The sequence below is a fragment of the Amblyraja radiata genome, chromosome 19 (assembly GCF_010909765.2).
Source record: "Amblyraja radiata isolate CabotCenter1 chromosome 19, sAmbRad1.1.pri, whole genome shotgun sequence".
Classification (NCBI taxonomy): Eukaryota; Metazoa; Chordata; class Chondrichthyes; order Rajiformes; family Rajidae; genus Amblyraja; species Amblyraja radiata.
The window spans coordinates 14,793,508-14,810,901 of NC_045974.1; the positions used below are offsets into that span (position 1 = coordinate 14,793,508).

Consider the following 17,394-nt stretch of genomic DNA (forward strand, 5'->3'; position numbering starts at 1 on the left):
TTGACTAGCGGTGCTGGCTCGAGGGGCCGAATGGCCTACTCCTGCAGCTATGGTCTATTGACTATTGTCTATTGTTGCCAGGACTCGAGGGTCTCAGGTATAGGGAGAGGTTGAGCAGGCTGGGACTCTATTCCTTGAAGCTCAGGAGGATGAGGGGTGATTATATGGAGGTGTGTAAAATCATGAGAGGAATAAAAGGGGTGGATGCACAGAGTTTCTTTTCCAGAGCAGGGGAATCGAAAACCAGTAGGTTTATGACGAAGAGGAACAGAATCTGAAGGGTAACATTTTCATACATAGCGTGGTGGGTGTATGGAACGACTGCCAGAGGAGGTACTTGAGGCAGGTACTATGGCAATATTTTAGAAACATTTGGACAGGTACATGGATAGGACATGATTAGAGGGATATGGGCCAAATGCAGGCAGGTGGGACTAGTGTAGATGCGACATGTTGGAACGTCGGTGTGGGCAAGTTGGGCCGAAGGGCCTATTTCCATGCTGTATGACTCCATGACTCTATTAAAAATAAAAATCAGCACTGCCTGCCATATTAAGTTGCTAAGTTTGAAAGATTAGTGAAGGCGCTTGGTGTTGGGGTTGCGTTAGATACATTCCCACCATTTTATTCCTGATGGGACTGCTGTGTTACTCGCCAGCAACGTTGTCCACCTCGGAGAAGACAAGAGAAACGAGCGATCTTGCTGACCTGTCCATGGAGAGCTGAGCCACCAGCGTGACCTCGGTGCGTTCAGCGGAGGGCTCAAACGCATAGTGCAAAAAGTAGAGATGGTTGCGATGGACGGTGAAACGTTCCCTCCGGAACTCGTAGCAGGGATCATCTTCGTCCAGCTCCAGTAACTGCTTCTGAAGCTGAGGAACAGAAGGAGACGTGTCAATGATCAAGCTTTGTCCCCCTAACGGCTGGGAAGAAACCGCCCATCCACATCCAGCAGCAGTTTTGTCCCAGCTTTTATCAGGCAACTGAACCATCCTACCAACAACTAGAGAGCAGTCCTGAGCTACTATCTACCTCACCGTAGACCCTTGGACTATCTTTGATTGGACTTTACTGGATTGTATCTTGCACTAAACATTGTTCCCTTTATCATATATCTGTGTTTAAGAAGGAACTGCAGATGCTGGAAAATCGAAGGTAGACAAAAGTGCTGGAGAAACTCAGCAGGTGCAGCAGCATCTATGGAGCGAAGGAAATAGGCACCGTTTCGGCCCGAAACTTTGCCTATTTCCTTCGCTCCATAGATGCTGCTGCACCCGCTGAGTTTCTCCAGCACTTTTGTCTACCATCATATATCTGTACACTGGATGGCTCGACTATAATCATGTATTTTCTTTCCGCTGACTGGTAACAAACTGGTTAGCACTCAACAAAAACGTTTTCACTGTACCTCAGTACATTTGACATTAAATTAATCTAAAGCTTGAGAAAGAGGGGAGCCAGCTCACTTACTGGACCAACACATCCATCAGCCCACAGCAGATAGTGGCTCTGATCTGACTCCCTACACTGGGCAAGGACCACACATTCAGCAGATATCTCATGCACAAGCTGAGTACAATGAGGACTGTACAAACCAGACTTTAGAGATACAGCGCGGAAACAGGCCCTGCGGCCCACTGAGTCCATGCCGACCAGCTGATCACACTATACACTACACTCTAGGGACAATTTATAGTTTTTACTGAAGTCAATTAACCTACAAACCTGTACGCTTTTAGAGTGAGGGAGGAAACCGGAGCGCGCAGAGAAAACCCACGCTGTCACAAGCAGAACATACAAACGCTTATCACATCATCCTACCATAACTAGAGTGCAGTCCCGAACTACTATCTACCTCAATGGTGACCTCCGGACTATCCTTGATCGGACTTTACTGACTTTACCTTGCACTAAACGTTATTTCTTTATCGTGTACTTATACACTGTAAATGGCTCGATTGTAATCATGTATTTTCTTTCCGCTGACTGGTTAGCATGCAGAAGCTTTTCCCTGTACCTCGGTACACGTGACAGTAAATTAAACTCAACTCAAACAGTTCAGATGGCACAATGGGCTAAGTGTTCGGCTGGCAACCGGAAGGTAGCCGGTTCGAATCCCGCTTGGAGTGCTTACTGTCATTGTGTCCTTGGGCAAGACACTTCACCCACCTTTGCCTGTGTGTGACTGTGTGTGAATGTGTGTGAGTGATTGGTGGTGGTCGGAGGGGCCGTAGGCGCAGATTGGCAGCCACGCTTCCGTCAGTCTGCCCCAGGGCAGCTGTGGCTACAGAAGTAGCTTACCACCACCGAGTGTGACTGAGGAGTGAATGAATAATGCGATGTAAAGCGCCTTGAGTATTAGAAAGGCGCTATATAAATCCCATCCATTATTATTATTATACAGACAGCATCCGCAGTCAGGATCAAACCTGGGTCTCTGGCCCTGTAAGGCAGCACCTCTACTGCTGCGCCACTGTGCCACCCTAAACTATGCCGTTTTGTTGGATGTATGCAGTGCAGGCGTGTTGAGTTTGACAATCCGTGTGGTACTTGAGAAAATAAGCATCGCGCGGTACAATTTCTGGACTTGGATCGCATTGGTAAACAGCTACTGAAACAGTAGTATCTGTGTTTTTTTGTTTCTTCCAAGGCTAAGGGTTTGGATGAGGCAAACTTTATATTTTTAAATGAAATCACTGCGTTGTTAGATTTATCATCAACAACATCAGCAGAGTAAATGAAGCAAGTAAAAGCCTATCAAACAACTTAGGCGTGGACACATCTGTCTCTCTGACTTTCTGGATTTGCATCATTAAAGTCCCAGGCACCACAACCATCATGCCTCCAATCAAGTCTTTCAGCCGCACGTTCCTCACTTTAAGACTCCACAGTGCTGTCTTCCAGCCCGTAATCATTTTCTCCTTGCCATAAAATCAGTATTTTTCTTTCCAGCCATGGCATCATCTAATACATTATGAATGACGATTATCCTGTGCTGCCTCTCTCCGAATTCTTGTTCAAAGAGTTTGCCCCTTGGGTTGCCAGACCCAAGATTTTTCAGCTCAGTCTATTCCCATTGGTCTGACCTTTTCAAAACTCACCTCTTTCTTCCTCTGTTTTCAGAATCAAACAAAAGAGGGTCAGGTTTCGCGGTGAATTGGAAACATGAGGCACCATTTGTTTTGTTTTTTTGCAGCGTTGGAACAAGCTTTGCAATCTAACTGTTTTTTAAGGCATTCTGGCCACATAAGTTCATAAGTTATAGGGCCAGAATTAGGCCATTCAGCCCGTCAAGTCCACTCCGCAGTGCAATCATGGCTGATCTATCTTTCCCTCTCAATCCCATTCTCCTGCCTTCTCCCCTGACACCTCAAACTAATCAAGAATCACTTCATCCAAACCTTCCTGCAGATTTCATACCTGATCTGGAATCTCTCGTAATTTGTAAAAATTGCAGGGGCTCTGACCTCTTCCTGCTTCCCGCAATCCATTTAACTGCCACTGTTCCTCCCTGTGATCTCTCTTGTTCCTGTTGTAAACGATTTTACATTTCGGAGTTTGTACGTTCTCCCCGTGACCGGGTGGGTTTTCTCCAGGAGCTCCGGTTTCCTCCCACACTCCAAAGGCATACAGGTTTGCAGGTTAATTGGCTGGGCATCATTGTAATTTGTCCCTAGTGTGTGTAGGATAGTGTTAAGGGCCTGTCCCACTTGGCCGTCATTTGCGCGTCACGCAGATGGAGCGCAAAGATTTTCTACATCACAAAATCCTGCAACGCCGCGCGTGACTGCGAGTCACTGCCTATGTCATCACGCACCATGCGCACATCACGTGCGTGTCACAACGCGTGCGTCGTGCATCGTGACGCGTAAATGATGTCGCGTATATTACACGCAAATGACGGCCAAGTGGGACAGGCCCTTTAGTGTGCGGGGATTGCTGGTCGGTGTGGATTCGGTGGGCGAAGGGCCAGTTTCTGTGCTGTATCTCCAAACGAAACAACAACAAAATAAATGTCTTGCTTCCTATAATCGCCTTTATTGCCACTTGCATCCCTTAACTTCCTTCCTGATATTTCTGTACGGGCGCTTCCTGTGGCCTGTAATCTTTCATTCCGGTGTTCTGCAATCTCTTTACTGTTCCGTTTTCCCTCCTGATTTCCTATTACCAGTCCTTTTCATGGAGTCCAGATGTATCTCAGAACTCACAGCAGTATTTCTACAATAAAATCAATAGATTGCCATCAGGTCTGACAACCTCCCATCACTGGCTCCCAGTTAAATATTTTACTGCCTGCACTGCTCACACACGATAATGCTGCATTGAACAAACCTATTACAGCAATAAACTTACTCAGAGATTACTGTTATTACCGTAATAGGAAAATACCAGAGACTGAAAACAAAACAAAAAATCAAAATTACAATTTCTGCTTGGTCTGTCAGGATATTTCCGACACTCTTTGGTATTCAGAAATCTAATCGAGCCTTCCTAAAAATGTTCTCCCTCAGAGAATTTACCAATGAGATGCAAGGGTGGCCGATGGCACAGAGCTGCTGCCTTACACTGCCAGAGACCCGGGTACGATCCTGACTGTGGGTGCAGTCCGTACGGAGTTTGTACGTTCTGCCTGTGATCTGCGTGGGTTTTCTCCGGGATCTCCGGTTTCCTCCAACACTCCAAAGACGTACAGGTTTGTCGGCAAATTGTCTCGGTAAACATGTAAATTGTCCCTAGTGTGAGTAGGATAGTGTTAGTGTGCTGGGATCGCTGGTCAGCGCGGATGGTTGGCTGAAGGGCCTGTTTCTGCCTGATCTCTAAACTAAACTAAATTAAACTCAGCGAGGGCTGTTCTTCCTGCTCCTTCTCATTTTGTTTTCTGTCCATCTTGGAGTTAGGAGGAGTTAAGAGAATGACAACCACGAATGGCATCTGAGGGTGAGGAGATATTTGGGGGATTGGAGTGCTTTGATGACTTGGTTTAGTCCTGCCCTCTCCTCTCCATTCCATGGCCAACTTCTCTCCCACCCTAAAAACTAAACCCTTGGTGGAGGAGACTACCTCAGCAAAGGGTTGTTCTTGGGAAGGTCGGAAGGCAGATGAGAGGGGTGCTTGATATGAGTGGATAGTGACTAACAGCAGTGGTGGAAATGGGATGAAATCCTGGGATACAGGACCTCTGCGAATTCCTGTGGGGTAGGGTCAAGAGCAAAGTTCTGATGGTGGCTTCACACTCAACAAAGAGGAATTCCATTGGGAAACAGAGACTCCACACACACAGGGAGTGGCACAGTGGCATAGCAGTAGAGCTGTTGCCTCACAGTGCTAGAGACCCAGGTTCGATCCTGACTACGGACATATGTTTTACGGAGTTTGCACTTTCTCCCTGTGACCACCTGGGTTTTCTCCGGGAGCTCCGGTTTCCTCCCACACTCCAAAGACGTACAAGGTTTGCAGGTTAATTGGCTTCGGTAAAATTGTAAATTGTCCCTAGTGCGTGTGTAGGATAGTGCCAGTGTACAGAGTGATCGCTGGTCGGCGTGGACTCGGTGGGCCGAAGGGCCTCTTCCCGGGCTGTATCTCTCAAGTCTAAAGACAAAGGATCATCTATCCATGGCTTACATAGCAATCTGGTATCAAAATGAAGAAAAACGTTTATTACCTGGCCAAGATTAATGATAGGTCAGAAGATCAGGAACATTTTAGACACAGATTAGGACTGAAGAGGGAGAAAATGGATCATGAAAATAAACGGGCAAGAAATATGAGTTATTAAGAGCCTCGACAAGTATATCATCAAGAAGCTAAGGTAGATTTACCACCAAGAAAGATGAGGCTGGGGAATTGATAATGAGGATCTGGATATTGCAGAGATTGTGATCTAATATTTAATATGCTTCACTACAGTAGAAAGCACTAAAATCATGGAGGCTGGCAGAAACTTAAAGCGACCTCTATCAACATCTATAGGGTTAGATTTTGGTTTGCTTCACACCTTTTCTCTAATGCCATTAAACGTTGTCAGGTAGAGGCAGCACAGTGGGCCAGCTGCTGCCTCAAAGCGCCAGAGACCCGGGATATTCCTGACCTCGGGCGCAGTCTATGGGGAATTTGCACATTCTTCCTGTGACCGCAAGGGTTTCCTTCGTCCGGGTGCTCCAGTTTCCTCCCACATCCCAGAGATGCGTGGTTTGTACGTTAATTGGCCTCTGTGAAATTGCCCATAATGTGTGGCGAGTGGATGAGAAACTGGGATAGCATAAAGACTAGTGTGAACTGGTGATCAATGGTCGGCATGGATTTGGTGGGCAGAAGGGCCTTTCCCCACGCTGTATCTCAAAACAATACGACAAAACGACATGGTAGATTAGCTGCCTTACAGCGCCAGAGACCCGGATTCGATCATGACTATGGGTGCTGTATTTATGGAGTTTGTACGTTCTCCCCGTGACCGCGTGGTTTTTCCCCGGGACATCTGGTTTCTTCCCACACTCCAAAGACGTACGGGTTTGTAGGTTAATTGGCGTTCTCCCCGTGACCGCGTAGTTTTTCCCCGGGACTTCTGGTTTCTTCCCACACTCCAAAGACGTACGGGTTTGTAGGTAAATTGGTTTCGGTAAAATTGTAAAAGTGTCCCAAGTGCGTGTAGAATAGTGTTAATGTACGGGGATCGCAGGTTGGCTTGGACTCGGTGGGTCGAAGGGCCTGTTTCTGCACGATATTTCTAAACTAAAACTAAATGATCAGAATGTCGTAGGGCTTGGATGGATGCAGTGTGGGGGTTCCAAAGGACTGAAGATTAAGTATGGAACATAAATGAGGTTGCAACATAGCACGAGGCTGTGAAAGTCTAGTTACTATGTAAATGCCCCATACAGGCAGCTCCCCAGGCAAGTTAGACCAAGTTCTTCACACAGCTCATACAGGTATGTGGCAGCAGTACTGCCTGTCATGTGTGGCAAAAGGAAGAGACCGACTCAATTGCTGGAATGATGTGAAACTGCCGGCAACTGGTTGTTATCTTGTCCACTCCTGGAAATAACAAGGTTCTAGCAAGGACCGAGGTCTCAGAAGCCACTTGCTACCACCTTCCCAAGAGCATACATTCACAGAGTGATCCCATCCCTACACTTGTCCCACCTGCCTGTGTTTGGCCAATATTCCTCTAAACCTGTCCAATCAATGTACCTGTCATTTTTTCCCCCAATTTTTTATTTAAACAAAACAAAACAAAAAAGAGAAAGAAAAGAAAGAAAAAAAAGACAACAGAAAAAAGCCGCCAGACATAACAGCATTGGTGCAATCCACATGGTGCTACACAGTCAGGCATTGCAAAGCACAAGTAAAGAGCACAGGACTACATCAGAATCAATGTACCTGTCTAATTGCTACTTAAACGTTGCAATCGTCACTGCTCAACTACCTCCTCCAGCAGCTCATTCACCCACCACCCTTTGTGTGAAAACGTTACCCCCCAGATTCAAATCAAATCTTTCCCCCTTCACCTTAAACCTATGCCTTTTAGTTCTAGATTCCCATTCCCATACCCAGGGCAAGAGACTCTGTGCACCCACCCGATCCATCCCCTCTCAGCAGGGGATAGACAGTTAAACGCTGGTTCTGCCCGCTAAGCCCACGTCCCTTGAATGAATTAAAACATGATTTTGCTGCTCATGTACTGAACTAACCAGTACTGCCATTTTCAAAACATTCGGCAGAGTCCTTCAGCTCGTTTTCTCACTCCTTCTTAAACTCACGCAGCTCTCTGGCAGGAACGACTACACCACAAGGGCAGAATGGCAAATGATCAGGATCCCAGACCAATGATCAATAAAGACAATAGGGGCGTGAGCACGGTGGTCGAGTTCCTGCCTTACTGCGCCAAATCTACCACAGGGCCTGGTCTATACTCTGTATTTTCTAACAACATAGAAGGATGCCATTTGGCCCATCGAGTCTAAACGATCTCACAGAGCAATCTCATAATTTAGCCTTTACCCGTTCTCCCCACATTTCCTATCACTCAGCTACATACTGGAGGCAATTTATATCAGCCAATTACTCTACCAACCAGCACATCTTTGGCAATGAGAGGAAATCGAAGCATCTGGGGAGAATGTGTAGCAGAGGTCAGGGTAGTAAGGCAGGATATCTATGAATAATGGTGCTGAAATTAATTACAGAGGCCCCACACAAAAGGAAGAAGCCTGGGTCTTCCTGGGTGACAGAACACATCTCGGCCTGTGCGATAGTTCCTTCAGAAGGGATCTGATCCAGACGATACAATCAAGCCTAAAGTCTGGAGTGGGATTTGAACTCAGAAACTAAGAGGCGTGAGTGCAAGGCTAAATATAGGAGCACTTACAGTGCATCAAAAGACTTTGGGTAAGCAGCGCGATTGGTGTGAGGCATCTCAGGCAGTCTCTCCCCACTTCCCCTGGACTTACATTCAGACTGTTCTTGTCGATCTCACTGGGGCATCCGAACAGCTCCCGCCGCAGGAGATTCCCGTCGTATTCAAGGAACGTCAGGTAAAGGTTCCGGAAGAATTCCACATGCTTGTTCTTCACTCGCAGTTTCTTGGGAGAATTCCAATGGATCACCTGCAAGGAAGGACAACAAAACCTGGTCAAGGTCACATACACCAACCGAGCAGGGACGAGAGGGCTGTAGGGTGTATAGTGAACAATAGACCCATTGAGATGTGGCCTGGAGCTCCACACCACTCCTGAGCACTGGTTACCACATGCTGATACTAATTCAGCACTGCTTTAACAATAAATACACAATGCGGTCGGCATGGTGGTGCAGCGGTAGAGTTGCTGCCTTACAGTGCCAGAAACCCGGGTTCGATCCCGACTACGGGTGCTGGAGTTTGTACGTTCTCCCCATGACTGCATGGGTTTTGTCCGGGTGCCCTGGTTTCCCTCCCACACTTCAAAGACATACGGATTTGTAGGTTAATTGGAGGATTACTAAGGAGGAAGTCAGCTGTCCTTGCCTGGCCTGTGTGACTCCAGGCTTATCAATGCGGTTTTCTCCTCGGTGTGTGTCAAATTCAGAGGAAGTTAAAGGCAGACAATAAATGCTTTTTTTAATTAAATTTTTTTTTTTAATTTTTATTATGAAACTACTTTTATTCAAAAAATAAAATTAAACATAGAGTATTAACACAATCAAAGACTGCCTATGCTGACAGTTTACAAACAAATGATCGTCAAATTAATAACGTCAACGTCAACTGGACCCACGAATGGCCGTTGAAGGTCGAGCGTTCCGTTTACAATAAATGCTGGCACTGCCGATGACGTCCAAACCTCAGGAATAAAAAGGTTTCTTCAAAATAGCACTCAATATTTCTTTCCTACAAAAAAGTTGATAGGGAATCCACTGCGGCGAGGAATGGCTCACCAGTGTCCATCTGTGGCTAATGCTCGGTGCTTCGAAAATACTGAGCAAAATGTGACATGGAAGCCCTGACCATGGGGGGAAGAACTAATAGAAATGCTCAGAATCATATGAGATTTCAAAGGACCATAGATTCGAGCCTCTTTTTCAAAGAGCTAAAATTTCCATCTCACCTTTTCACGACTGCACAATAACCCAAAGCAGCGGTGTACGATCACTGCTGAGGCTCAGCAGCCTGCCTGAAGGCGGCGACTTTTCACAAAGAGGAATATAATAACCACTTAATCCTTTTTAGTGTTGATTGAAGAACAAGTATCGGCTTGCTCAACAGACACAACTCCCTCGGTCTCATTTATTTGGTCAGAAGAGTATTTTACTCCAGATTGAGAGGGCACAAAGTTCTCAGTTTAAGTGCCTCAAAGGAGGCACCTCTGACAACGCGCCTTTGGAGCATCAAGCTATGGATTGTGAATGCCACAATATCGCAATGAAACATGTAACATTCCTAATAGGCCTGATCGGGTAAATATGGAGGTGACATCTCACTGACGGGCTGGTCCAGATTATGTTCACAAGTTATAGGAGCAGAATTAGGCCATTCGGCTAACAATGTCTACCCCGCCATTCAATCATGGTTGATCTATCTTTCCCTCTCAACCCCATTCTCCTGCTTTCTCCCCATAATCCCTGACACCCTTACTAATCAAGAATCTGTCAATCTCTGCCTTAAATATATCCATTGACTTGGCCTCCACAGCCTTCTGTGGCAAAGAATTCCACAGATTCACCACCCTCTGATTAAATAAATTCCTCCTCATCTCCTTTATAAAGGTACGTCCTTTTATTCTGAGGCTGTGCCCTCTGGTTCTAGATTCTCCCACTAGTGAAACCATCCTCTCCACATCCACTCTTGGCCTTTCATTATTCGGTAAGTTTCAATGAGGTCCCTCCTCATCCTTCTAAACTCTAGCGAATACAAGCCCAATGCCGTCAAATGCTCATCATGTGTCAACCCAATTATTCCTGGGAATCACTCTGACAACCCTCCTCTGGACCCTCTCCGTCTAGGAGTCGTAGTCTCAAAATAAGGGGTCAGGGCAGAGATGTGGAGATTTTTTTTTCTCCAGTGGCTGGCGATTCTTTGGGATTCCCGACCCAGGAGGGCTCAGAGTACAATCTGAGATTGTTGTGGGAATCGAGGAGGTGTAGAGTTAATGCAAGTTGAGGTCAAAGAATGGCGATAATCTGACTGAATTGTAGAACAGGGATGACGGGCCCAAAGGCCTGCTTCGATTTCTTATGACTTTACATCCTTGTGTTGCTGTGCTCCACTCATTTCATGGTAGGATGAAGCTAGGAACTTCAGATTCAGAGGGAAAGATGCAACCAACTGTGTGACAACTCACCCCCCAAAAAAAATAAAGAAATAAAATTGTTAAGATCTTTTCCAAAAGCACATCACCACAAACAGTTACTGAGGCAGGATAGTTTAGTTTAGAGTTACAGTTTGGAAACAGGCCCTTCGGCCCCCCGAGTCCATGTTAACCATCGATCGCTCGTTCACTCTCATTCTACGTTTTCCCATCCACTCCCCTACACACGAGCAGCAATTTACAGAGGGCCGATTAACCTACCCACCCGCATGTCTTCAGGATGTGGGAGTAAACCGGAGCACCCCGGAAGGGAAACCACACGGTCACAGGGAGAACGTGCAAACTCCGCACAGACAGCACCCGGGGTCAGGATCGAACGCCGGTCTCTGGCGCTATAAGGCAGCATCTCTACCAGCTGTGGCACGGTGTGCCACCCGGTAAAGGGAGACATCTGAAAGCTGGGAGGCACAGAGAAAGTGAGAGGATTAGGGAGCTTTGGGTGAAGAGCCAACACTGATGCAGCAAATGAGCTGTCATCTGTTCACCCCGTCCACCCCCTCTTACAGTATAAAGAGATGGTGTTGGCGATCACACTGCTTAACGGGACAGCGTAACTTCTTTCCAACTGGAACGATATCATGATTCATCGCTGTAGCGGGTTATCCGAATGGTAATGTACACAGAAGAGTAATATGCCATTAGATATATAATCTTCAGCCCACTCAGAATGGTGCAAACTCCATTAATTAAAAGAAATCAAGTTACTGCAAAAGAGATCCATGGAACCAAGGGGAATGTGAAGGCGGCAGCGCTTTTTTATGTTAATCTAATAGATGTAATTAGTCAGGTAAATCTCTGATGCCTTTTACTCCATTCTGGAGATATAGAATCATATAAAATCCAAAGATTGTCACAAAATGCTGGGATAACTCAGCGGGTCAGGCAGCAACTCTGGATAAAAAGGAATAGGTGACGTTTCGGGTCGAAACCCTTCTTCAGACATAAAATATAAAATGAGATGTAAATATATCAGATAAAATCCATACTAAACCAAGTGGGACCTGTTGGGTCCCGTCCCCTCAACGCGGTTGCAGGGGGGGGGGGAGGGTGGCCTGCATTGTCACACACACACACTAACCCCCCCCCCCACACACACACACACACACTAACTACCCCCCTTGATATTATATTAAATTATTCATTTGCTCCTTTTACCCCATCCCTGCCCTATCCACTCACGCATAGCCCCCAACTCGCAGGCGCTGCTAGAGAGGGAGAGAGAGGGGGCAGAGGGAGGGCAAAGAGAGAGGACCCAACCCGAGGACCCGACAGCTCAGTCCCGTCCCGTCAACGAGGGCAGATAGGGGGGGACGTGGACTCGGCGAGCGGGGCGGACCCGACTTGCTCATTCTTTGTGCGTCTTTTCAAGCGGGGGGCGGGCAGAGTCTTGAATAACGGGGGGGAGGAGGGAGAGGTCGGGGGGGGGGGGGGGGGGGGGGGAGGGGGCTGACGTCACTCGCATATAGATTTCAGGTATAAAATCCGTTGAGTTACTCCAGCCCTTGTGTTCTATGCAAGATTTCCAGCATTTGAAGTCCCTGGTGTCTCCAGTTCCTATCGTTTTGTTAGTGGGTCATCTTCTCCCTGATCATCTTGTGTGTGGGTTGAGTTAGCGCATTCATGGGCTTTTCATGAAGTTAGAAAGTAAAGGGGAAGCTGCAGGTGGTGCTGCTCCCTTCTTGGAGCAGGTTGTTGGTTTGCTAGGACATGCGAAGGACATGCTAATGCATACTGTGGTGGGGTGCGGAGAATGTGTAAGGTGTGGCTTGGTCTCTGTCCATCTCAGAGCTTGCATTCACTGGAGTTTAGAAGGATGAGAGGGTAATCTTATGGAAACATACACAATTCTTAAGGGATTGGACATGCAAGATGCAGGGAAAATGCTCCCCACGTTGGGGAAGTCCAGAACCAGGGGTCACAGTTGAAGAATAATGGGTAGGCCATTTAGGATTGAGATGAGGAAAATCTTTTTCATGCAGGGAGTTGTAAATCTGTGGAATTCTCTGCCACAGAAGGCAGTGGAGGCCGATTCACTGGATGTTTTCAAGAGAGAGTTAGATTTAGCTCTTAGCACTAATGGAATAAAGGGATATGGGAAGAAAGCAGGAACGGGGTAATGATTTTGGGTGGTCAGCCAGGATCGTATAGAATGGTGGTGCTGGCCTATTGGGGGCGATTGGCCTACTCCTGCACCTATTTTCTATGTTTCTATGTTTCCAAAGTACACAAAAGAGTCGCCACGAATATGCTGATAAAGTTACAAAAAGTACTCATCCCTTCATCGTCATCTCTCTCCCCCTCCCCCCCACCCCTCCGCTGCCCCCCCTCCCCCCCACCCTATTCGGCCCCCTTAGTTCTCAGCGCCTCTCCACACCGGGTCTCCCTTAGTTCTCTGCGGCATGGGCCGTCCACCATGGCCAGGTTGCTGGGACTCTGAGCTCAAGGCTCCGGCTGCATTGCAGGATGCTCATTCTGCTTGGTACACAAAAATGCTGGAGAAACTCAGCGGGTGCAGCAGCATCTATGGAGCGAAGGAGATAGGCAACGTTTCGGGCCGAAACCCTCCTTCGCTCCATAGATGCTGCTGCACCCGCTGAGTTTCTCCAGCATTTTTGTGTACCTTCGATTTTCCAGCATCTGCAGTTCCTTCTTGAGCACTGTTCATTCTGCTTCCCCTGTTATCTAGAGACTGCAGATAATCTGTGCTGATGGGAGCAGAAAGGTGTGAAGTGGTGTGAGCAGTGCAATGAATGAATACACTTACAGCAAATGGAGTGCATTAAGGACAAGGTTACTAAGTATATCTTGGTGTTAGAAACCGCAGAGGCACGGCAGAGGAAGGAAAGAAATGAGAGATTGGAAGGGGTTGACTAAAGAAGGTGAGGAATGGCAGGGTAGTAACAGAGGAAGCACAGTTGTACAGCTGGTAGTGTTGCCATCACACAGTGGTTCAGCTGGTAGAGTGCCAGAGACCCAGGCTCGATCTAGACCTCTGGTGCTGCTGTCTGTGCAGAGTTTGCACGTTCTCCCTGTGACCACGTGGGTTTCCTCTGGGTGCTCCGGTTTCATCCTGTATCCCAAAAGATGTGTGGGCTTGTAGGTTAATTGGCCTCTGCAAATTGTCCCTAGTGTGTAGGAAGTGGATGAGAAAGTGGGATAACACAGAACACAGTGACAATAGGTGCAAGAGCAGGCCATTCGGCCCTTCGAGCCAGCACCGCCATACACTGTGATCATGGCTGATCACCACAGTGGAGGGGTGATCGATGGTCAGTGCAGACTCAGTGGGAGGAAGGGCCTGTCCTCGTGTGGTTTCTCTAAACTAAAATTAATTGAGCAACAAGAACAGTAGTGCTTTTTTGTAGTTTGTTGAGGAAGATTGTTGACTCTTGCTTGGCAAGTATGAGGTGAGTTTGCAGCAAATCTGATTGTGTTTCTGTCTCCGCGGCCCCTCATTTGTCTGAGGCCTGGGTGTGTAGTGATGACGTGTGTGGCCCAGCAGGCCACAGCAGCAGGGGACCGCAGCGATGACTTCTCGCTAGACTATTGCATGCTTCAGTTGGCAAAAGAAAGGTCACATTTCAACAGTGAAGTCTCTACGGAATTGGAAAAGAGCACAATTACCTCAATAGAAAACAGAAAACATTGTAAGAGAGACACAAAGTTAATGTCTCAGGCAGAGATTCATCAGAACTAGAGGTGAGAAGAAAGTGTCTTTTAAGTTGCAGTGAGGCAGTTCTCTCCAGTTGCAGAGAACTGGAGAGAACAGAAGAAATGCCATTCAGCAGGTGGTGCAGCGGGTGGGGTTGCTGCCTTACAGCGGCGAGACCTGGGTTTGAAGCCGACTACGGGTGCTGTCTGTGACCGCGTGGGTTTTCTCTGGGTGCTCCGATTTCCTCCCACACTCCAAACTCCAGGTTAATTGTAGGTTCATTGGCTTCTGTAAATTGTTCCCAGTGTGTAGGGCAGTGCTAGTGTACGGGGTGATCGCTGGTCGGCGTGGACTTGGTGGGCTGAAGGGCCTGTTTCCACGCTGTATATCTAAAGTCTAAAGTCATCGTCATACAGCTTGGCCCAACTGATTCCAGCCAGACAGTGGGTACCATCCATATAAATCCCATCTTCCGGCATTTGGCTCATAGCCTTTATGCCTAGTCTATTTGAAGTGCTTCCTCTGGCATCCCACAGATTTGTAGGTTAACTGGCCTCTGTGAAATTGCTCCCGCTATGTAGAGAGTGCTTGTGAAAGTGGGATAGCATAGAACTAGTGTGAACGAGTGATGGATGGTGGGTGTGGGCTCGATGGGCCGAAGAGCCTGTTTCCACGCTTTAACTTTCAATCGATTTCCAGCAGCTGCAATTATTATTTTTGCTCCAGCATGGTTATCATGATTATCTAAATCTGGGTGATCGTTGAAAGGAGTGCTTCTGATGGAAGAAGAGCCAAGCTGACAAATCTTCTCATGTTACATAAAGAGAGAGAGATCTTGATTAAAGATGTTATGCAGAAAATGGAACTTTCCTTCAATCTGAAACTATTTCGAGAGCTTTATATCTGGGGTGAAGAATGGAAGCAGAGCAGTACATAGGCCCATACAACATAGAAAAAGGCAATTTGGCCCAACTCGTCCATGCCGAGAAAGTTGCCTATCTGACCTAGTAGAAGTTGCCTGCATTTGCTCATGTCACTCGAAACCAGTCTTATTCATGCACCTGTCGAAATGTCTTTCAAAATATGTCATTTTACCTGCCACTGCCACTTCCACTGGCAGCTCGTTCCACATACCATGTGTGAAAACATTGCCCCTCAGGTCACCTTTAAATCCTTTCCCCCTCTCATTGTAAATCTATGCCCTCTAATGTTAGACTCCCCTACCCAGGGAAAAAGGCTGTGACTATTGACCCTATCTATGTCGCTTATCATTTGATAGACCTTTACAAGGCCTTCACTCCATCAAAGGAAATGGCAGTCTATCCAATATCTTCTTAAAATTCAATCCCTCCAGTCCTGACAACATCCTCATGTAAGGTACACAAAATTGCTGGGGAAACTCAGCGGGTGCAGCAGCATCTATGGAGCGAAGGAAATAGGCGACGTTTCGGGCCGAAACCCTTCTTCAGACTGATGGGGGGGGGGGGGGGGAAAGAAAGAAAGAAAAGGGGAGGAGGAGGAGGAGCCCGAGGGCGGGCGGATGGGAGGGTGGGAGGAGACAGCTAGAGGGTTAAGGAAGGGGAGGAGACAGCAAGGGCTAGCCAAATTGGGAGAATTCAATGTTAATGCCATAAGGACGCAAGGTCCCCAGACGGAATATGAGGTGCTGTTCCTCCAATTTCTGCTGTTGCTCACTCTGGCAATGGAGGATACATGAGGATACATCCTCATGTATCTTTTCTGCACCCACTCTAGAGTAATTATATGTTTAAGAAGGAACTGCAGATGCTGGAAAACTACCTAGCTTAATTATATCCTTCATATGTGCGACCAGAACTGCTTACAATAATCCAAGTATGGTCCAACAAAAGTGACTATATTGGTTCAATTAACAACTTATTCTTGCATTGCAATCCATGCAAATGGGTTAATGGGTGAATGTGGACAAACATGTTGACCACAAGGAGCCCTGCAGATGAATACAGGGAGAATTGGTAGGAACTGCAGATTCAGGTTTAAACTGAAGATAGACACAAAAATCTGGAGTAACTTGCACCCTCTCTCCCTCCGTCGCTCCCCCACCCAAGTCGTTGAACAAGTTTCAAAGTAATCCTGTTGAGTCTCATTGTCTGTAAAGGGCCTGTCCCACTTTCACGACCTAATTCACGACCTCTGCCGAGTTTGCCCTTAACTCATATTCGCAGCCAAGATCGGAACTCACTATCAAAACATGGAGGGGACGGGGGACACAATTTTTTGGCGGCCGCGCGCGCATGCGCACACTCACACCCGCGCGCGAGGCTTCAGAGGCTCAATCCAGCGCTAAATGCAGCTCAACTGTGCCTGTCTCACCGGGTTAATTACAGCCCTGACTGGACTGACGGGATACCAGCGCTGCTTCTCCGCGCTGGCCATATTTCCCGCAAGTCCAGGCAGATGAACCTGGCGGGGATGTCGCCCACCTCTCAAAACATGGGGGGGATGTGTCCCCTCTGGCCCCCCCGGGTTTTCCGCCCCTGCTCGCAGCATGGTCGTCACGAGGTCGTAGGAGGTCGCAGGTAGGTCGTGGTACTCATGGCATCAAGTAGGTTGGGGCATTTTTTCAACGTGATGAAAAATGTCCACGAGTAAAAAAGGTCATGAATTAGGTCGTGAAAGTGGGACAGGCCCTTTACTCGTTCTCACCTAACCCACGGCTAACAATGGCCGTTTCATTCATCATCATTACTTTTTTTGCATTTTTTTCATTTGATCCACATTTGTTTTTATCACCGTCTAAATCTCTATGTTTCCCTTTCCCCTGACTCTCAGTCTGAAGAAGGATCTCAACCCGAAACATCACCTATTCCTTTTCCCCAGAGATGCAGTCGGACCCGCTGACTTACTCCAGCTTTTTGTGTC

The 17,394-nt window shown here is 47.3% G+C and overlaps 1 protein-coding gene across 2 annotated transcripts in view; it reads right to left on the bottom strand.

Annotated features, from left to right (window-relative positions):
• Positions 1-17,394, bottom strand: part of LOC116983860 (LARGE xylosyl- and glucuronyltransferase 1) — a 307,222-nt gene that overhangs the window by 14,758 nt on the left and 275,070 nt on the right. For both annotated transcript variants that reach the window (XM_033037738.1, XM_033037739.1), the window contains exons 10-11: positions 8,448-8,603; positions 709-872 (exon numbers count right to left, since the gene is read on the bottom strand). In XM_033037738.1, coding sequence (XP_032893629.1) covers positions 709-872; positions 8,448-8,603 — 320 coding nt within the window. The remainder of the gene's footprint in view (positions 1-708; positions 873-8,447; positions 8,604-17,394) is intronic.